The sequence below is a fragment of the Papaver somniferum genome, chromosome 11 (assembly GCF_003573695.1).
Source record: "Papaver somniferum cultivar HN1 chromosome 11, ASM357369v1, whole genome shotgun sequence".
Lineage (NCBI taxonomy): Eukaryota > Viridiplantae > Streptophyta > Magnoliopsida > Ranunculales > Papaveraceae > Papaver > Papaver somniferum.
This window is the reverse complement of record NC_039368.1, coordinates 23,180,114-23,202,648: the sequence shown is the minus strand read 5'-3', so window position 1 is coordinate 23,202,648 and position 22,535 is coordinate 23,180,114. Positions and strand designations below refer to the sequence as shown.

At 38.3% G+C, this 22,535-nt stretch overlaps 2 protein-coding genes across 2 annotated transcripts; one reads left to right on the top strand and one right to left on the bottom strand.

Moving 5' to 3' along the window:
- Nucleotides 1–4,971: 4,971 nt before the first annotated feature.
- LOC113324224 (protein MAINTENANCE OF MERISTEMS-like) lies at nt 4,972–6,173 on the bottom strand. Its single transcript, XM_026572543.1, has 3 exons — nt 5,892–6,173; nt 5,126–5,779; nt 4,972–5,025 (listed from the first exon to the last, which is right to left on the bottom strand). The coding sequence occupies exons 1-3, from the start codon at nt 6,171–6,173 to the stop codon at nt 4,972–4,974; spliced, it is 990 nt and encodes a 329-aa protein (XP_026428328.1).
- Nucleotides 6,174–8,592: 2,419 nt separating this feature from the next.
- LOC113320648 (protein LURP-one-related 8-like) lies at nt 8,593–9,877 on the top strand. Its single transcript, XM_026568546.1, has 2 exons — nt 8,593–8,924; nt 9,011–9,877. Exons 1-2 carry the CDS (start codon nt 8,691–8,693, stop codon nt 9,311–9,313), a joined length of 537 nt encoding a protein of 178 aa, XP_026424331.1. The 5' UTR covers nt 8,593–8,690; the 3' UTR covers nt 9,314–9,877.
- Nucleotides 9,878–22,535: the final 12,658 nt, after the last annotated feature.

Sequence of the window (22,535 nt, the reverse complement as noted above, 5' to 3'; positions counted from 1 at the left end):
TTAATATACTAACGACCCTTGCACTGGATTATCATAATTTTAGATTTCATAGAATCATTTCATTGAATCGTAAAAGGCATACATCTTGCATAGCGTTGCATTGAAGGAAATGAAATACAATAGATAATAACGGTGCACTTATACACTTAACCATAAATGGCGTAATTATACATAGTGCCCTCCAAGATAAAGTAGCAATGGTCGAACTCAAACTTTTTCCCACGAAGCACCTCATATCGCGCATACGCCTTCCCCAACTGAAAACACAAAACAAAAACTTAGTTAGTATTGTTCAAAGCTTTTGATAAGTTTTACCTCTTGTTTAAATACTTACTCTTATAGCACCCAACATATTGGGCATGGCTTCCCGTACGACCTTCAATTCTCTTTTGAAGCATCACATCCCAATTTTATCTCCTCGAACCGTTCCTTGACGAGTTTCAAAGACCTTGAGTTACAATTTCCGTCCAACGCCACAAAAATGATGAATACACGGTTCCACCAAGCATCCGATGTTTGATCAGTGTCTTTGTCTTGATATTCAAAGTGGTTTGTGACTGTCAACCAAGCTCTCGTAATGGCACAATTCTCTTCGGAAGTGTAGGGAGTAGTCATCTTGAAGATATCTTCGTTTTCCTTTTGAATGTTAAATCTATGAGAAAGGTTGTGAATGTTGAGAATTATGGTTTGGATGAGGAAGAGGTGATATATGGGTCTCTATTTATAGACTTGAATCACCCAACTGCCATTTTTTTGAATTTTTTTCCGTTAGTCGACTCAACCACATTAGGTGAATTCAAAACACACATTAACTGCTAATATGGTCGTCACCTTATATATTAACAAATTGACGACTCTTGCAGATACAAAAAAGTCGTCATTTTTTTGCTTACACACCGGAACGACCCATTAAGAAAACTGAATAGATTGGTGTGTGTTTTTACGTCAAGAGTCGTTAGTATTATTTTAGTATCGTCATTTTTTACCAGTTGAGTCGTTCGACTTCTATAACGCCCATGACGACCTATCCCTGGTACACATTTGACATCTCCTCACTCCCTATTTGGTCGTCAATCTGCTAAAATATTAAGTGATGACCCTAGTAAATATAAGAATTTCCAGTTTTTAAGGCTTTGGAGTCGTTGGTCTCCAAGTTCCATGTATGACGACTCTAGCCTTGGCAAGGTTACTTAATATAGCAGTCGTCATTGTTTTATTATACATATTGACGACCCTCTAATGAATGTTTTGTGCTATGTTGCAGTTGGTGGTACAACCAAGCTCCCAACCAGAACCAGTCAATATAATGGGTCCGGACACCTCCCAACACTATATGACTAATTTGGTACATTTCCCTTAACCGTTTAGTTATATTTAATTTAGCATTTTTTATTTAGTGATCTCATGGATGTGTAATTTTTTTGTTGAATGTAGACATGGAGAGACAAGGCTGAGGCCAAGGAATGGCTTATCACAAAGGAAAAAGAGATGATGTGCATGGTTGTTCAAAGCAAACACGTCGATTGTAAGAAGATGAAGATGGTATGCGAGAGGGCGGGGAAAAAGTCATAAAGGTAAGAATTACAAATATGAGAAGAAGACGACTAGGGTCTACAAAACAACATCGAAGAAGTGTAAATGTCCGTTCAGGATTTATTTCAAAAGGCATCATGAAACTGATCGATGGAGATTGGATAGTATTCCTGACGGTCTTCACAACCATCCTCCACCTAAAAATTTATATGGAGACCCTGCATATGCCCGATTGGAACCACATCAAACGGAGAAGGTCCGTCAGATGAAGGGATGTAGGCCTCTTAAGATCCTAAATGTGATAAGGAAGGAAGATAAGGATAACTTGTCTACCATTTCCACAATCTACACTGCCAAAGCAACGATCAAGAAAACCGAATGGAATGGTAGATTAATTATGCAACAATCTGAGTGGTTGACAGAAACACTTAACTACGCCATGAAAACCAAGGTGGGTGCGGACAATAAGGTGACTCATATTTTTCTTGCCCATCCTAGGATGGTGGATTTGGCTCAGTGTTTTTACCAGGTTCTGTTCCTAGATTGCACCTACAAGAAAAACAGGTATAACATGCCGATGTTGAACGTGGTCAGTCATACTTCGGATAAACAATCATTCACCTTGGCATGATGCTTTATGGAAAAAGAAGAAATAGAGGATTATGTTTGGGAGTTGGAGAAAGTGAGGTTGATTTACCGTGGCGAAGAGACACCGCAGGTTATATTTATGGATCAGGATTATGCAATTATGAGTGCCGTCCGTCAAGTTTTTCCACTAGCTCAACATTTTGTTTGTACGTGGCAAATCCAAAACAATCTTTTATCTAATTGCAAGAATCAAATCCAAAAGATCCATACTAAGAAGGGTAATCAACGTTCGAAAGAGAAAGACGAGCGTCTAAATAAACTTTCCAAAAAGGAGCGAGCGGAAGAGAGGAGAAAAGAAAAGGAAAAATACGACGAAGAGGGGGACCTATGGAAGGATTTCTGCACGGATTGGGACTATTTGGTTCATTCGAAGACAAAGGTCAAGTATTATGCTAACTTGCAGAAGTTTATTGATGATTGGAGCACAGAACATAAGAAGGTGGTAGAATATTGCCTAGATACTTGGTTGAATCCTTGGAAGCAGAAGTTTTTTTATGCATGGACCAATAGATACAAGCACTTCAAAAATGAGTCTACAAGTATTGCAGAGCAGTCTCATGGTTGGAGTCCTTTCGTGAATTACAACAAGAAACTACGCTATGATTATTTACCGTCCCACATTCGTGATAGGAAGATTCACGTTATGAGATTGTGCACCAAGTACAACGAGTTTCTCGCGAGGCACAAACGGGATCGGCGTGACGCCCAGGCTACATATACCAAATGGAAAGGAGAGCCGTTTTATCACATCGAAGCCGCAATGGAGTTCAATCTCGGACCAGGAAATAAGTAACATGTAATTTGTTGAGTACGATTTATGATAGACTTGATGTATTGTAGTTACAACTAAATGGAGTTTACATTTATTCTGAACAAATGAAGTTCCTTTTTTATTATGTACAAGGGTCTTCAACATACATATATATAACGTAACGACCTTTTTTCTGGATTTCAAAATATCCGACCGTTACAGTTTCCTTCTATATAATACATCCCACTCCTCTTGAGAAAAAACTCCAAAACATTCAGTTTTCAACCAAAGTACTTCAAGTTTTAGTGGCAATGGCGGAATGGGAACCGTATGAAGATCTGTGTCTTGTTAAATCGTTTGCTAATACGTTTCGTGTATGTCCAAATGAAATCTATTCAATATTTTGGAAGAGAGTTAAAGAGTTCTTTAAAGGGCGAACCGGGAATCCCAATAACCGTAAGTGGAGAGACTTGGATTTTCGTTTCAACTACATGAAAAGTTCAATGCGAGAGTATGTTAAAGTTAGGAATATGGTGTACGAATATCATCCACAAGCTCCTCTTAGGTAAAAAGTAAGTACTCTGATTATATTCATCGTTAAAAGTTGGCATCGTTTAAAGTTAGCATACTAAAGCTTAATGGCTTAATAATTCATTGAATTTCAGTTGGAACGCTTCAATGGGCTATGGAGAATTCGTAACGGGGAAACAAACTTCATTCACCACAAAGAATATACCACATTGTACCGACGTGCTAGGAGGTTCATCGACGAACATTTGATGTGTCAAATTCTAGAATACCCATATTAACTCTTATGTAATACCATATTAATGTAATGTTATTTTCTTTCTGAAATCAAGGTGCATTCTGGTTCATCGTGTATACTTACAAAAATGGGTCGTCTACGTATAGGGAGGGTAACAATAACGACTCATAACTTGGTTTTCTCCAGGATGTTGGTGTAACCTAGAGTCGTCATTTATTACCATATAAACAGAAGCGACTCTATATGCCTTAAAATGGTGTTCCTATGATTTAAGTCACAGATAGAGTCGTTACTTTTGTATATATTCAACATAACAACTCTAAAATAGAAAATTTAGTTCACCTCCTGGATGTTTTTGTAACTTAAGATCGTCATGCTTTCCATTTAAAAATTAAAGACTCTAGATTTTTTTCGGTAACAGTCGTTGATCTGCTATATCAATAACATAACGACTATAGAGGAGAAATATTAGCTTGATCTCCTGGATGTTTTGGTTCAGTAGTGTCATCACTTATTTCTATATAAGTAGTAACGACCCTATTTTTAAAAAACAGATGCACATTCTGGATAATATTCAGTAAGGGGCGTTACTATTTTATACGAGTCTTATGACGACTCTTGTTATGTTTCAACTAATTGGTGAACAGTCGTCATCTTACACAGTCATAAGATGACGACACCTACGGTGGATCATTAGTTTGAGTCTTATTATTTAAAAACATTAACTCTAATCTTTGAAATAAAACTATTAACATATAAAATAAAGCGGAAATGTGTTAACAAACCAAGTTTAACAAGAAGTAGATAGTTGTAGCTTCTAAATAACCAAACAAACAAACTAAAGTTCAAGGTCTTTGAAATTAAAGGTCTTCCATGACTATATTATAAGAACATCTCCTCACTCAACAACATGACCTCCACCTCGGCCTCGACCTCCACCTCCACCCCGTCTATGGCCTCCACCTCGGCCTCGACCTCCATCTCGCCCTCCCTGACTTCCTTCACTAGCTGATGTACGACTTCTCTTACGACGACCTTGACTAGAAATTTGGGAATCAACATCTTCTATTTCCTCCGGGATTTCCTCACCTTGGCTTCCTCCACCTTGACTTGCTTCAGCATGTTGAGCACGTTCTTGTCTCATTTGTTCTCGAGTTTTCCTAGGCCTCTTAATTTTCTTAGCAAAATCAGCAAACATCTTCTTCGCTTGTGGATTTTCAATGTGGCTGCAATAATCAGCGTACTTACGATGTCGCTCGGGTTCCACCACTTCTCATATCTCGGCCGTGCAACAAAATGCCTTGATAAGAATCTTCATTCGTTCCCTCTATTTGCATTTAAATACCAATTCTTATTAAATAACCTGAGGTTAAATAACTTATATTTGTGTGTTTATGAATAACACAATACCAAAAATAAATACTTACCGAAAGATTAAGAATGGTGGGATCATCTCTGGTGTCAGATGTAGAAGCCGATGAAGATTCCTTGTTGCTCCTTCGAGTGCCAGGAGGATCTATCCGGATAACCCGAGGGTCAGAGAAGCGTTCATACCATTCCAAGTAATCTGTTGTGGACTCGTGACCTTCATTCACATGCTCCCAAAAAGAGATGTCTATCTTGCTATCATGCTTGTGCCTGTCATCCCAATGCTTGGTCTTAGGTTCAGGTTCGTAAACAACCACTAATTCCGCCTCGTTAGACTCACATTTGTCTAACTTGTGCTTGAATCGCGGTTCATAATCAGGTACAGGTGAATCTTGAATATACCCAAGCTGACGCATGATTCTCATAGGATTGTACATTGAAAAGCCGTAAGGGTAAAACAGAGGGCCAGTGTAATACACAACATCTTCCATTGCACTCACCCGATCATTCTTATAAGGATCAAAGACTACTTCTGCAACTGTGATGTTGTCCAATTTTTGGCGCGATTCTAACAAAGCATCTTTTTGTTCCTTATCCTGACACCCAGTGTACAAGTATCGAGTCCCTCTTGGTTTAGTTTTGTTCCATCCCGGGTTGATTATGACGTCGGGATTGTCTTTGATCAATGAAGGGAAACGATCGTAAATCCACACCTATGTTGACACCAAATAAAATAAAATAAAATAAAACTATCCGATAGGTATAAAAAAGTTCAAAGAATAAATAAACATAAATAAAGTAGAAAATTTTGTCCAATCCAATTACCTGGAGTAGAGCCGTATTCCCATGGATTTGAGAAGATCGTTCCCGAGTTGCGGTTGATAACTGACCATTCAAATATGCAACCATGGCAGTCCCCCAAGAGTACTTGTTCACATATTCCAAAGGATCCAAAAGTTGAAGAAGGTTGACATTCACCCGGTTACCCTTACTGTCGGGAAATATAACCGACGGAAGTGTGTACAAAAAATACCCAGCCGCCGCATAACGACATTCAGCATCATAGAGACCATCAACTTTTTCTTTGATGAGTGTTCCAGCAAACATCTCCCTAATATCTACGAGTTTGAACTCTTTCTTCGGGTATTTCTTTCCCTTCACGAAAAAGCCATTTGTGGTTTCTTGATCCCAGCTAAACAATCTCTCAGTCAATCCATAAATTTCTTACCAACTAAGCCTTTTCTTGAAATTGTCATTGGTGGATTTTCCTTCGACGGGAAGCCCTAATATCTGATCTGCATCATCGGGTGTTAATGCCATCTCACCAAAAGGGAACAAAAATGTATGGGTTTCGCCGTAAAACCTCTCACTGAAACTTGATATTGAAACCTTGTCATATGCAATCACAGAGTTCACAACGGCAGTATACAAAGCACAGTTTTCAATAGTCTCCTTGACTCTTCCACATTCATCCTTTAGATCCCACAAGGACATTTTCGTATAAGAAGATTTCCTTCTGAAAAGACGTACATCATTTTTATGATCCTACAAAAGAATAAACAAGTAAATATAAAAAAAAATTAAAGTTAAAATCAACAAATCAAATATTCAAGCAAAGTTGAGATTTTTACAATTGTTTCGTAGATGGTACGAGCCCAGCTTCCCTTATATCCAAATAGAACTTCGCAGCCATCCCTAGGTTCTCCTCTCGCCTTACCACCACGAAGACGTTCTAGCATCAAATGTGTGGGGGGAATGTGTCTCGCGCTCTCTGCAACTGGCTTCCCATCCTTCCGTGTACGCGGTCTCACCTGCTCTTTCACTATCTCCTCATCATCACCACCGACATCCTTACCATTATTACCTTCATGATCCTCTTTCTCCTCCTCCTCCTCATCATCATCACCACCAATACCCTTACCATCATTACCTTCATCCTCCTCCTCCTCCTCATCATCATCATCACCACCACCACCAGCACCACCTAGTCCAGAATTGCCATTACCACCACCATTACCATCGTTACCATCGTCATGAATCTCTTCTTGTTCCATAATTTCTTCCTCATCGCTACCGGAAGCAGATACAACAGGGGTGGTAGAAGGCGACGAATCCGATGAATCATTATGTGGGTCTCTTGGTTCGTTCAATGACAACGGTACCTCATCCGGATTTCTTCCTCGGAATGGACCGGCATTTAAATATCTAGTGTGTCGGGGAGGTTTGGAAGGAGGAGTGGGCATGTGTTTCTTGTCTTTATTTTACTACATTGGTAACATACACAAAAAAGGAACAAATAAGTTCAGTATTTCATGCTATCAGAACAAGGGTCGTCACCCTTTTGTTTAAAACAAAAAACGACTCTTATACCTAATAGGACGAGTCTAACTAATAATGTGACGACCCTATAAATTTTTTGGACAGTGAGTATTTTTTTTTCTGTACAAGGGTCGTCATCTGTTACTATATAGAGGTAACGACTCAAATCTAAACCAAAAGAATTCAATCACTACGCGCTTATATATAATGACGACCCTACCAATTTTTAAGACAAAGATACTGTTCTTAGCAGAATTAGGGTCGTCAAGGGATTCAGTTACAGAGTTAACGAGCCAAATCTAGGACAAAAATTTGTAGTAGTAGAATTAGGGTCGTTCCCTATAACATCATACAGATTAACGATTTTTCATAGAGTATACATGTAGATATAGGGTCGTTATGTTTTAACATCATACAGAGTAACGAGCCAAATCTAGGGCAACAAATTGTAGTAGCAGAATTAGGCTCGTTCACTAGAACATCATACAGTTTAATGATTTTTCATAGAGTATACATGCAGAAATAGGGTCGTTATGTTATAAAGTAATACAGAGTAACGACCCATTCACTGTAACTGAAAAAATCGGTTCGACAACTCAATTTCACAGTCAAAACTGAAGAAATATCAAAACAGAAGTGAGTTTTAGTCACTTACTTTCTAATCGGCGCCATTCTTCTTCTATTTCTTCCCGGCTTGATATTTGCTTGGTTTTGAGATTAATCTTCAATTTGGGTTTCTCTACCAACTTAGGGTTAGCAAACTTTCCTTTGTACTCATTTGTTCGAGCCATGTTTGTAAAAGAAGTTAATCATTGATTAAAGTTTTTCGTATCAACGAAGAAAAGAAAAATTGGATCGTCAATGGTGGAAATATGAGAGAACTCGGTTATGGAAGGGAAGGGGAGGGGAATGGTTTTTGATTTTGTTTTAGAAACTGAATTGGGGGCCTTATGTTTAGGTTAATAGTTTTTAAGTAGTAAGGGTAAAACAATATTTTCACCCTCTTTTTGGAACCCCTATAATGTAATGTTTGGTGTGGGCATAAATTGATAAGGGCCCTAATTGTTTCTAGGGGGGCCAATTAAACGAGGCTTCCAAACTATATGCACTCAACGTCATATGGAAAATTGTAAGGGCGATATCGACTTTTATTCATCAACCACTTGCTTGTATAAATAGGAGTACTTCCCGTAACACAAGTTTCCAGGATCAAAATATTTCTTCTACTTAATCACAGAGTTTGCTCTTTCTTTCTCTATAACTTGATACCTGTTCCACCAGTTTCATATACAAAGATCAAGAACCATGACAAAGGTATACCCAAATGCAACAACAGAAATTCCGAAACAAATTTCAGACAAGGAAGTGGAGGTGTTAACAGTATGGAAAAAATCACTTCTCTTCAACTGCAACGGTTTTACGGTTTTTGATACAAACGGAAATCTTGTTTTTCGTGTTGATAATTATCGAGCTGGGAAAAAAACGGAAATTTTTTTAATGGATGCCTCAGGAAAAACTCTTCTTACAATCCGTCGTAAGGTGAGATTAAGTTTTTTTAGTTCTTTTTGTTTACATGGCTACTTTTGTTTGAATGGGGACTAATTTTTTGCTAATTTTGTTAACAGAAATTGAGTTTAACAGATAACTGGATGGTATTTGACGGAGAAACTTCAGCTAATCCAAGATTTTTGGTGAAAAAACCCGTGAATTTCTTGACAACAAAGAACCTAGCTCGCGTGATATCCTGCCAAGGTAACAATAAGGAATTGATGTATGAGATCATTGGATCGTATGCACAAAGGTGTGTGGCTGTGTATGATAACAGAAAAAGACTTGTAGCTGAAATTCAAAGGAAAGAAGCTAAAGCAGGTGTAACATTTGGTGGTGATGTATTTAAGCTGATAGTGCAACCTGAAATTGATCATTGATCAGGCAGTTGCTATGGCTCTTGTCATATTAATGGAACAGATGTTTGGCTTGAAAAGATCAAACAGTTTAGATAGTTTCCGTTGATTAATGAAGCATTAGAGTTGTTGCTGGAACACGACTAAGTGGGATTATCAATGACCTCCTGGATTGTCAAGTAAGGAGAATGTCGCACAGCACATGATCATTGATTGGAAAAATATTTGATGAAAACAGATAGCAATGAGATTTGAAAGCCTAGAACCACAAATTACGTCATGCTAGTATGCTAATTACGGACCCGGCGCCGGCGGCAATCCAAATAGTGAGAGCGTCATCACTACTAACATCTGCTAACATGGAGAGTTTTTTTTCAGCTGTACGTTTGTAAAAAGATGTTTTTGTTATACTCCTCTCTTCACATTTTACTTCAAAGTTGAGAGTCTTGAAGCTTCTTTTTTGTGATGATAGTTTTGTCTATCATCTTTTTTGTTCCGTAAAAGTTTTAACAACACCCTCGTCATAAATTGAGTGTACCGAAAATGAAAAAGAAAATGAGAAAGAAAAAGTATATGCTGCTTAACAATATGAGGATCAGCCAGAATCCACAACCGGCCTATCATGCTCTCCTGCAGTTTTATTCTAAAAGCTAAGGAACTACTTCATTAAAGGGTGAGAGTTAACTGGATCCCAGTAGTAGTAAAAGAGCCCCTGACCAGTTAGAAACAAAAATAAATAGGAACATAGTTCCAATAAATAGCATTGGTATCTCATGTGAAAACATCTGGAAATTGATGCGATATGCATTACACTTCTGTGGCCAGTGTGGAAAGAAAGAAATTAAACAAACCTTCTGCGGCTAATTAAATACACCTAACTTAAAGAGGTAAGGTGAAAGAGTTAGCTGGCTAATTCATTGGTGTTGGGTCATGCTGCCAATTGTTTTTGGATGTGACACTGCTATTCATTACGAGGCAACAATTCAACTGTAAAAGTGATAAGCTCATGAATTCTTGTTGTGAACCTACCTGTCAGCTCCGGAATCATGTTTTTCTCTACAAAAATTAAGAAGAAAAAAAAAAATTTCTTTTTCCACCTATATGGTTTTAGAAATGAAAATGACTTCACAATATTTTGGAAAAAGACTTTGTGAACACGTAAATCACGAAGGCATTTATATGTTCACAAACAATGTCCGCACTCTAGGTACATAGTCGCACTGATGATACAATTGCATTTATTCCTTGGCTCAAAACCTTCGGGTTTATCATAGCCTCATCTAATAATATCGCGAGAGGCGTTTACGCAAGGGAAGATAAAGAAAACGAAGTATAAAAGTAAAACTCATGGAGCGTTAGACGAATATAAAGTGCTGAAATGTAAATAAGACTGGGATTTACGTGGTTCAGCACTAAGGCCTACATCCACGGGGTTGTTGTTTCACTATGTACTTGATGATTACAGAGATAGTCGAGTGACTTTGGAGTTTACATAGGTCTGTGTATTGTAAAGGACAAACTTACACCCACAATCCTTCTCTCTCTCCTTCTCTCCCCCGTTTTTCCGATCCCCCCACTCTTGGTGGAGAGGGGGTATTTATAGGGTTAGAGTGTGGGACCCATTTCTGAGGGCCGTTGGAACCTTATCTTCTTGTGTTTTGCGTCCATCACGCGGAGATCTTCGCTCATTACTTGATCACGCAGAGTCATCCTCGTTCGTTCCACGGGTTGATCGACACGTATACTGTTCAGAGTGTTTAATGCGGGTAGTTGAGACGCATGCTCGTGTCAGACAAGTGTCTTCTGCCCCTGTCACATCCATGTCAGTTAACCTTCTCTTCACCGTTGATCTTAGCTTCTTTTGGGGATGAGATAAAGTAACTCTTCGGGAGTTATTTGGTGCTCCGCGGTACATCGTGTTTTCGATACATCTTTTAACTTCTGCCCTTAGATTTGTTCGGGCAAAGATCCGACGTCGACGGGATGGGCTTCTTGGCTGTGGGCGTGTGTCATCATGTTTTGATGACTTTGTCCGCATTCTCTCCACGTGTCTTCCTGTATACACGTGTTTGATGATGAAATATGTACACACAGACTTAAAGTGAAAAAAGGAGTTGGTGATCGTCTTATGTTGAAGAAGAGAGAAATTGCTAAGAGTGAAGAGCTATTTCCATGTCCGTCGGCATTGTAAATTAGTTGCATCGTAGGTTCTTTGAAAATTAAGCCCAAACTTCAGTTTGGTCACCATCACAGACAGAGGCGGAAGAATATTCCTCGTTCATAAATTTGCCTGCATCAGAAGCCACAGAAAGAAAACAAATTCTAGAGATATGATCTTAATCGATTGAAATCTAATACAAGCATTCACGTCCATAGGATTGGAACACACGCTAAGACGAAGTTCAGCTTTAAATGTAAATTGTGTAGAATGTATATGCTTATGTCCAGTCCATCTGTATGTTTGGATCCATGTATTTAGAGTCTAGTAGTCTTTGTATCCATATAGAGTATTATAAATATATCTCTCGTAAACCTAATAAGGTCAAGAGAGCTTTCACAATCGTTCATGGTATCGAGCCAGAACGATCTCTCTAATAAATCCTAGCCTCAAAAACTTTTCTTTCTCATAAACCCTAGTCTTCAACCTTTTTCTTCACAAAACCTATTCTAATCTTCTTTTTTTTCTTCTCTTTCTCTTACTATGACAACCTCAGCGCAAAGTAGTCCAGCTATATCTGAAGTAGGATCTCTAGCAATTGCTGCTTCCACGTCTATTAACATTGGTTCTCTTATGTCAACTTCTGAAAAAGCATCGTACTTACCTCCTTCTACCAAAATAGTTCTATTGGATAGAACTAACTACCTCCTCTGGGAATCTCAAATTGTTCCCATTCTCAAGTCTCAATGCCTTTACAAATACCTTGAAGATACGTATGAGGTACCATCAAAAGAACTTATTGATTCAGTTACTGAAGAAAAATCACCCAATCTTGCATATGAAGAATGGGAAGTCATTGATCAGACTATCATCTCTTGGATAAATTATTCTCTTACGGAACCTTTGAAATCTGAATGTGTTCGTCGTGGCAATTCTCGTGAAGTGTGGAAATATCTTTGCAGAACTTATGCAACTATTAATCCAGCTCGTATTCTCCAACTAAAAGCAAATCTCTCAACAATCCAGAAGGGTAACTCTTCCATCTCTGAATATATTTTGAAGATTAAGAAATCTCTGACTCTTTGGAAGCAGTCCTTTAACCTGTTTCAGATCTTGAGCTTGTATCCACTACCTTACGTGGCTTGGGTGCTGATTGGACCAATGTTTACACTGTGGTTATCGCTCGAACTTCCCTTCCAACTTTCACTGAACTGCATGCTTTGCTTTTTCATCATGAGTCTCATCTGCAGTACCTGCAGAATCTGCAAAATAACGTTTCTGATCTCTAACAACCAACCTCTTTTTTTGCTGGTGCTTCACCTGTTGGTCGTGGTCGATCAAATTACAATAATTATGGTGGGTCAAATTACAACAATTCTCGTTGTCGTGGCTCTTATAACTCTGTTGGTTCGTCTCGTGGACGAGGTGGTGGCTTTGGACGTGGTAACTGGAACAATGATGGTCGCAATAACTGGAGTGGTGGTGGTCGTGGAAACTGGAACTCTGGTAGAGGTTCTAATAAATATTCTAATGGTAACTGGAATAACAATGGCTTTGGACGAGGTACTAATGGAGGTTCCCAATCTCCAAATAGCTATACCAGGCCATATGGTCGTGGAAAGTGGAACTCAAGTTGTGTTTTGCAGCACCATCTGTACTTGGACCATATCCACAGACTATCATCACCTGTCAGTGGTGTGGAGATAATGGACATACCACTCAAAGCTGTGCTCGTCTCACGCAAGCTCAAAATATTGATTTACGTCAATCTTTTTCGGCAATGCATGTCTAGTCTATGCCGTATGAAAATCATTGGTTTGCTGACACGGCTGCATCTACTCATATGACATCTGATGCTTCTCAGATGATGAATCGGGTGGATTATAATGGTAATGATAAAGTACTTGTTGGTAATGGTAAATTTTTACCTATCTCAGGAATCGGTGATATCAGTCTTACCTCTCCTGCATCAAAGTTACTTTTGAAAAATACTCTTCATGTGCCTTCTATTGCCAAGAATCTTGTGTCTGTTGGCCATCTTACACGTGATATTGATTGTGTGTTTGTTTTTGACCGTGATGGCTTTTGTATTCAGGATCGATGAACGGGAGCTCCTCTGTACAAGGTCAAGAATGAAGTTGGCATGTATCAAATCTCTTGCAGTGCTCTTCCTAGTTTCCAGCAAACATCTACCTCAGCTTTTTCTGCTACAACTATTGGTGTTCGTGTTAGCCCATCTGTATGGCACATGCATTTAGGTCATCCGAACAATAATGTTTTTCTTTCTCTTAAACACAATAAGTTCTTATATTTAGATTCTAGTTCATCTTCTAGTCCATCTTTGTGTTCTAGATGTGTTGGTGCCAAACACCATCGTCTTCCTTTTCAGTCTCACACATCTTATTCGAACAAAATTTGGTTCCATTATTCACTCTGATTTGTGGGGTCCTGCACCTTTTCAATCTAATTTTGGTTTTCGCTACTTTCTGTTGTTTGTGGATGAATGCTCACGTTTCACTTGGATTTATTTTTTGTCTGCCAAAACTCAGGTGTTTAATTATTTTTTAAACTTCAAAACCGTGGTTGAAAAATAGTTCTCCACATCCATCCTGGTCGTACAAACTGATGGTGGTACTGAGTATGCTGATCATTGGAAATATTATTGGAATGCTAATGGAATTCAAAAAGTCGTTCTTCCTGTCCTAACACACCTCAACAGAATGGTTTAGCTAAACGGAAAATCCGACATATCACTGAAACTAGTCGTGCATTAATGTTACAAAGTGGTCTTCCATAACATTTTTGGGCTGAATTTTATGCCAAAACTACTTATTTAATAAATCGACTTCCAACCCCATCTTTGTCGAATACTTCTCCTTATTTTGTTGTGCATCATCGTTCTCCTAATTATGATTTTTTGAAAGCTTTTGGATGTCGTTTTTATCCTCTTTTGTCCCGTTTTCGTCACAACAAGTTACAACCAAAAACTCTTCCATGTGTGTTTATTGGTTATAGTGATCGGCTTAAGGGCTATAAGTGTTTAGAGGTTACTAGCAATCGTGTCTATATCTCTCGTCATGTTGTTTTTGACGAGTATGTTTTCCCATATCCTGTTGATATTGGTGTTAAGCTTAAACTTAAATCCCAATCTCCAGCCACTCGTACAGTTGCGGCTACTCACTTTCCCTTGTCTCCAACACAACCCCTATTTATCCTTCTACTATATCTATTCCCCCATTGACATCTTCCGCTACTTCTGTCACTCCAACCTCCCTGGATTATCCTCATAGCACCTATCCATACTCATCACTACTTCCATTATTCAGTTCTTCTCCTTTACCTTCTCCTGCAGCTTCCACTTCCGTGTCTACTTCATCTTCTCTTGCATTTGTGTCATCGGTGTCATCTTCTTCTGACTTGCCAGCTTCGTCTGATGTTCAAGAGCTCCCACAGTCAACTACTAATGTACATTCTATGGTTACCAGATTGAAGGATCATACAATTAAGCCAAGAAGTTTTAAGGGTTGTTTCTCTATAAGGTATCATGTGTTGCAATGTTTTCTATCTCAATATGATTTTCTACCTGCTGAACCCACGAGTTTCACTATTGCCTCCAAATCTACGGAATGGTGGGATGCTATGCTGGATGAAATCAATGCCTTGCTTCACAATCACACTTGGTCGCTTGTACCTTGGCGTCCTGGTATGAATATCATTGACAACAAATGGGTTTATCGTGTTAAACAAAAATCAGATGGATTTCTTGACAGACGCAAAGATCGTTTAGTTGCCAAGGGTTATTCTCAACAGTATGAAATTGATTATGATGAGACGTTTAGTCCCGTTATCAAGCCAGTAACTATTCGATTGGTTCTCAGTTTAGCGGTTTCTTCTTCTTGGCATATCAAGCAACTCGATGTTAAAAATGCCTTCCTTCACGGTTCTCTTGATCAGGAAGTTTATATGGATCAACCTCAGGGATTTGTTGATCCACGGTTCCCTAACCATGTCTGTCTATTGCATAAAGCTCTTTATGGTTTAAAAAAGGCGCCTCGATCTTGGTATCATCGTTTTGCTTCGTTTCTGCTCCACCTGGGATTCAAGTCATCTCAGTTTGATCATTCAATGTTTACCAAGAAATCGTCAGCAGGTATTATCATCCTCTTATTATATGTTGATGACATTATTGTGACTGGTAGTGATACTACAGGCATCCAAACCTTATTGCCCAAGCTACAAATTGAATTTTCCATGATTGATTTGGGATACTTACACTCTTTTTTGGGTTTAGAAGCTACTCGTACTTCTTATGGTATTGCTTTAACTCAGAACCGATACACTTTACATCTCTTAAAGAAAGTTGATCTCACGGATTCGAAACCGGTCTCTACTCCGGTATCTCCACGCTCTAAGTTGCACTCTAATGATGATGTTTTGTTCTCTGATGCGACCTTGTATCGAAGCTTAATTGGTGGATTACAATATCTTAACATGACACACCCTGATATTACATATGCTGTAAATCAAGTTAGTCAGTTTATGCATCGGCCTACTCAAACACACTTCATGGTTGTTAAATGCATTCTTCGGTATCTCAAGGATACCCTAGGTCATGGTATTTGCTTCTGGCGTGATTCCACCTTGCAACTTACATCTTACTCTGATGCAGATTGGGGTGGTGATCCTGACACCTCTAGGCCCACTACTGGTCATTGTGTATTTTTGGGGAGAAATCTTGTCTCCTGGGGTTCTAAAAAGCAACCTACGGTTTCTACTAGCACCACTGAAGCTGAGTATCGTGCCTTATCTTCTACTTCATCTGAACTTATTTGGATTGGTTATCTATTACATGATCTAGGAGTTTCTTTGCAGCAGCCTCCTATGCTTTATTGTGACAACGTCAGTTCCACTTATCTGACTATTAATCCAATCCAACATTATCGTTCAAAACACATTCAGATTCACTATCATTTTGTTCGTGAACGAATTGCTTCTAGTCTGTTGCATCTACAGTATATTTCGACTGAGCATCAGCTTGCGGACTTGTTTACGAAAGGCTTATCATCGTCCATGTTTCTTTATCTATGTAACAATCTTTCACGTTGCTTACCACCGCGTACAGCTTGAGGGGAGGTGTAGAATGTATATGCTTATGTCCAGTCCATCTGTATATTTGGATCCATGTATTTAGAGTCCAACAGTCTTTATATCAATATAAAATATTATAAATATATCTCTTGTAAACCTAATAAGGCTTCCACACAAATTGGCTTTGAGCTCATAAGTCTAACCCTGAAATAATTCCTCCTCCAAATGAGTTTTCCGCTTTTATTGATTCAACAATCTCCATATGTCAAATCAAGAGTGGGAAGTCTGGGGGACTGGTAGGCACAATATTACCGCCCTATGATTATAGGTTTTAAGCGCGTTTCAAGCTTCGGGGTCTTTTATGGTCGGTGAAAAGAATTGAATGTGTAGAAATACACATGGTTTTTTGCTGATAGAAAATGCACATGTTTTCGGCCCTCCTAATGGGCAAGAAAAATACTAGTAAGTTAAATGGTTTTCTGATAGCGCCAAGTGAAAAGGCAAAAGGATAGCAGATTCACAACGACTGCTTGTAACTGAAGGACCAACTCCTTAATGGCACAAAGTTGGAAGACTATCTTTTTCACAAAGACTAGCTTCCTTCCCTACCATGTGGAAGCATTTCAGTATCAGATGAGGAACTAACATACTGAAACAAAAATAACAGTTGTCGTTTCTGTGTATAACCGAGTGAAAGACGAATCCGATCTTCCCCTCTTTTCATAATATATTCTATCCTGTTTCAAAATAATGTTGTTGGCCATCAAAAAAATCAACATCAAAATCTTCTTATTATTCCCAATGAATTTTCTCATTCCTTACGTCAACTGAAGTACTGCCTCCACTATTATCAGTTCATCAGCACCACTATATATCCACCATTTATTCAAACCTAGCTAGCAGTAGCACTACTACATATTCCTTTTCATATTAATTCCATCCAAAGTAGAGTACTGTATTTCTATTCATATTCTTCACCCACGAAAGCATCTAACGTGTTATTAATGGGCAGACATACTTTTAAGATTTGTCAAAACAGATGTACATTTACTTCGTTGTACTTTATGTCTTTCCGATCAGAATGCTTATCTAATCTAATCTGATTTCTCAAGTGACTCGTTGTTTTCTTATTTGCGGTTGGTTGGTCACCTCACCAGTACAACTTTGATAAAAAGTTTTCATCTTTGATCGATAAAACCAAAATATATTCATTGAATTTCAAAAGTGAAAAGAAGCAGGAAAGGAGTGTACCAACTAGTTATGAAGGTTACAGGAAGATCGATTACAAAAATCTATCAAAAATCTAAGAACATTAGCTATACATTGCATTGGACAACCTTTATTTAATTTTCACTTACAAAAAATTTCGGTCCAAGGCCAACGAAGCTAAGGTTTGAAGTTGGTAGGAAATCTTTTAGCATCAATTCTAAAGCCACCCCACGCAGTTTGGGATCCAAACTACAGAGAATATATTGCGACAATAAGTGGTTCATCTTGATTTGATTAAAAAAATTGCTTTATTAGTGGGCGCTTTTGATTAAAAAAATTGCTTTATTAGTGGGCGCTTTTGATTAAAACCCCCAACTAAGTGATTCATTAGCACTATGGTTACAAAAGAAAATTACCAACAGTCTCCCATATTTTACTTATTGCTTTACATTTCATAACTTCACTAAGTAAATGACATTATTAGTTAAATACTCTTGATTAAAGAGAGTCAACTCTTATTTGTTTATTACTAATACGTAGAGAGATAAATGTAATGGGCACCTTTCATTTCAAACTATTTTCTTTTTCACCGGATATTTAAGATAGGAATCGTGAAAACCGGTTAGCTAAAACTATTTTCCAGATAAAGAAAGACCTGTTATTGGGGCTTAAAAAGTTTTGGTTTTTTGGGGTTTTTTAGGGTCACCAAATAATAACTGGGACACCTCCTATCAAATATTTATATAATGACTAATATGACCCCATTTAATAAACTTGATTAACATCACTAATTATAATTAACTAATTAATCAACACTAATTCATTTTTTTAAGTTAAGTATTGTGGATGAAAATCAAAACAAAAAAACAGAGAAGAGAAGAAGAAGAAGAGAAAAAAAAATGGGGAAAAAAAATGAAAAATCAGTGATTCAAGCAAAACTTTTGATGTAGGTAAACCCTCATCTTTAAAATACGATAACATATTAATACCCATCAATAACGATGAGTTCTTTGCTGATATTTCAGAAAATCATGAAATTTTTTCTCAAACTCAAAATAATCCTTATGAACCCTACTATGATTTCGAAGGACCAACCCAAGAAGAAGAAGGAGAAATCGAAGAAACAGTTGCTCAAGATTACCAGGTATACCTCTATTCTAACTCCTATTTCATTTTTTTAAGCTCATAGTATCAAGAAGTTTAGACTTTTTCCTTCCGAAAACCCTAGGTTTCCGCCGCCAGGTCCAATCACGGCTGGGAACCCAAGAACTCTTGGACTTTCTCCTATGTTACGGCTCACAATTAATGAACTCCCAGCCGTTATAAAAAAGTTATGGATGGAACGATGAATACTCCTGGCCGTAACTAAAAAATTAAAGCCAGGTTTTTTCTACGTGCATGGGAAGCATTTAATACTGTCGAAGGCGGTTAGGTTTCCTGTCCAAAAATATTAAATGCTATTTAATGTTGTCGAGGCCGGTTAGGTTACCCAGTCATAACTTGTTTTACGGCTCGTTTTGTAGGCCGTAAAATGACTCTTCCAATTATAGGGAAATTTACGTCCTGGATTTCCTGGACGTAACCGGTTTACGGTTCGGAATTATACTTTTCGACCCACCCGTGTAAGTAATGACGACTGTAATATCATTTTTCGACCAAGCCGTTTATATTGTGACGGCTGGAATATCACTTGACGACCCAGTCGTATACTCATGGACGACTGGATTATCACTTGTCAACCCAGCTGTTTCTGTGTGTTTAAATTTCTTTTGCGAATAATGATGTGACATATTTCATTTTATTGTAGATTGTATTGTACATTCCGGTGGAAGACCAAGAGATGGTTATGGAAGACCAAGAGGAGGTTATGGAAGACAAAGAGGAGGTTATGGAAGATCAACCCCAACCTGTGCAAGTTTCCGAGGACACAAGTGCTCACTATGCAAACAAATATGAGTGGAAAGATAAGGAAGATGCAAAGAAGTGAGCTCGATCACAAGGGTTGAAAAAGATGTGCATCATAGTCCATAATAAACAAGTTACATTCAACAACTTTCAAATGGTTTGTGAATGTAGTTGAAAGTGTGAGAGCCATTGGAAAAAGGGTAGTGAGTATATACGAAAAACCACAAGGAAGAAGGGAGTATATAATACGAAGAAGAGGATGCCCTTTTAAGCTTCGGTTTAAATATAACGACGATAAGAAAGTGTGGTATATGGCTAAAGTCGTCTCAGTTTATCATAATCATCCTATTCCGTAGAATTTGATCAACCATCCTTATTCGGCAAGGCGCAACCCCTTAGAAAAGGAGCTAGTACACGTGTAGAGTAAAATACGCACAAGACCTATTGATATTCTTAGTAGCGTGAAGGTGTTAAACCCCCAAAAATCATCCTCATTGTCAACTATCTATAACGAAAGAGAAAAATTTAGAAAAGAGTCATGGGAAGAGAGAGTGCTTATGCAACAATTATTGTTTTTGTTTGAGGAGGAAAAGTACTTTACCGCCTATGAAAGGAATGAAGAAAAGGAAGTGGAATATCTTTTCATCGCCAATCCGGAATGTGTACAATTGGTAAGATGCTTTCATCAAATTCTCTTTATGGATTGCACGTATAAAACTAACAAGTACAACATGCCGATATTGAACTTTGTTGGGCAAACATCTACCAAGTCGACATTTACCGTTGCGTTTTTTCCCTTAAAGACGAGAGGAAGGAAAGTTATTTGTGGGAATTGCAAAAGGTGAAGTTATTGTATCAAGAAGGTTATACTCCACAGGTGTTGATTACGGAAGGAGCAAGCATTGATGTGGGACATACCACGTGTTTTCCCCTACGCGCGTCATCATCTGTACACGTTTCATCTATGAAACAATGTGCAACTAATTGCAAGAGGGTTATATGGCCAACAAAGAAGACCGAGATGGAGAGGATTAAAAATCTACCGTTGGAGAAACAAGAAGAAGAGAAAAAAAGTTTGAGATAAATGACAAAATAGCCGAGGTGCTTTGGGCGGATTTTCAAGTTGATTGGGAACAACTAATATGGTCGCTCACGGAACCATTATATTTCCTAAGGGAGCGTTTTGTAATGGAAAAATGGTCAACCTACCCGGATGTTATAACATATTTTAAGAACGAGTTATTGGATCCCCAATCAAGCCACAAGCACGGTGGAGTCGGCTCACTATCGGTTCAAGAATAAGTTAAATGGTTGTGATGGTGGATTCGTTGTTGTTTTTGAATCTATGGTCGAGTATTTCAAGCGTGATCTCGATAGAATTAAAGAGGATTTTGAAAAGAGCCGATCTAGAACGATTGTCGACTATCGGGAAAGTCGTTGGCTCCGGGGAATAAGTTTATATGTTTCTCAATGGGAAATCCTAAAAATGATAACGGAAGTGGAGGGTTGGGAGGAACACAATTTTCCACCGGGAATGAGATGTAATTGTCCCATTAAATCGGCTATGGGGCTCCCATGTAGGCATGCGATAGCAAATTATCCCACAAGGATGATTCCGATCGAAGATATAGATCCATTTTGGAAACAACTAGATTTTAAAGATCCATCACCAGATCAAGGTTTTGGGGACGTGTTTTGCGACACGGAGGTACACAAGGAACTTTTTGAGAAGTATGCTTCTTTACTATCGGCGCAAAGACAACTTCGGTTGTATGAAATGCGGAAGTTCAACCGTACATTCACTAGAGATGATATTTTAGAATCTAACAAGGGGCAAGGCAAGGGTAGGCCTTCGAAGAAAATAACAAAGAAACAGGAAAGGGAAGAAGCTAAGATAAAGGTTCAAGAGGATCCGCAATTTACTCATTCAATGCGAAGAGATCTTTCGGTTTTTGAGAAGTTGAACGAGTTGTACGAAATTAAACAGAAAGAAATGGAAAAAGGCGGACCAAGCCAAGCTAGTGAAATGAAGGTAAAAGGCCGTAAGAAGAATGTGTTTGTTGCATCCCAAGAAAATTAAAAAATAAAAGTTGATAGTGGAGTCAAAATTAAAGACCTGGTTGTTCCATCCCAACAAGGTTCAAAAATAAAAAAAGTTGATAGTGGAGTCAAAATTAAAGACCCGGTTGTTCCCTCCCAATAAGGTTCAACAACAAAAAAAAACTAGTTGTGTCCAAATAAAAGTTGGTGGTGCGGTTGGTATTAAGCAATTAGCGAGAAGTCGAGGTAATGATGTCAAAGGAAAAGCAGCGATGGTCGAAACATCGCAAATTACCCCACAAAGAGTTGTTAGTAACCTTGATGGTGAAAAAGAGACGGTTATCTTGGATGTAGGTCCGATGAAATCACCCCTATAGATGAGGAAGGTAATTATATCCGACCTACATACACGATATACAAAAATTACATGCACTTTTTACCACATTTTATTCATGAGTACATCAAGTCCATTGACGATGTTGAGGGCGACGGAAATTGTGGTTACCATGTGTTCGTAGATCAACTTGGACCTTTTGAGGAGGAAAAAGAATGGGGTGACGACAAAATTACTTATGTAGGGCAAAAGTGTTTGCTTGAACTACGTGGTTTCCTCGATTTGTACAAGCCAATGATGAGACTCGAAAGAAATGACACGGAGGCAATGCTAAACGAGGAGTTCAAAGCATTCGAACGACGTTTAATGGTCAACAAGTGTTTGAAAAGTGAATATTGGATGAGAATGCCAATATATGGCTATATACTCTCCAACTCATTCCATTGCGTTATTCATTCCATCTCCTATGCACATAGTGTTACATACGCACCAACAAGACGTATTTTTACCGA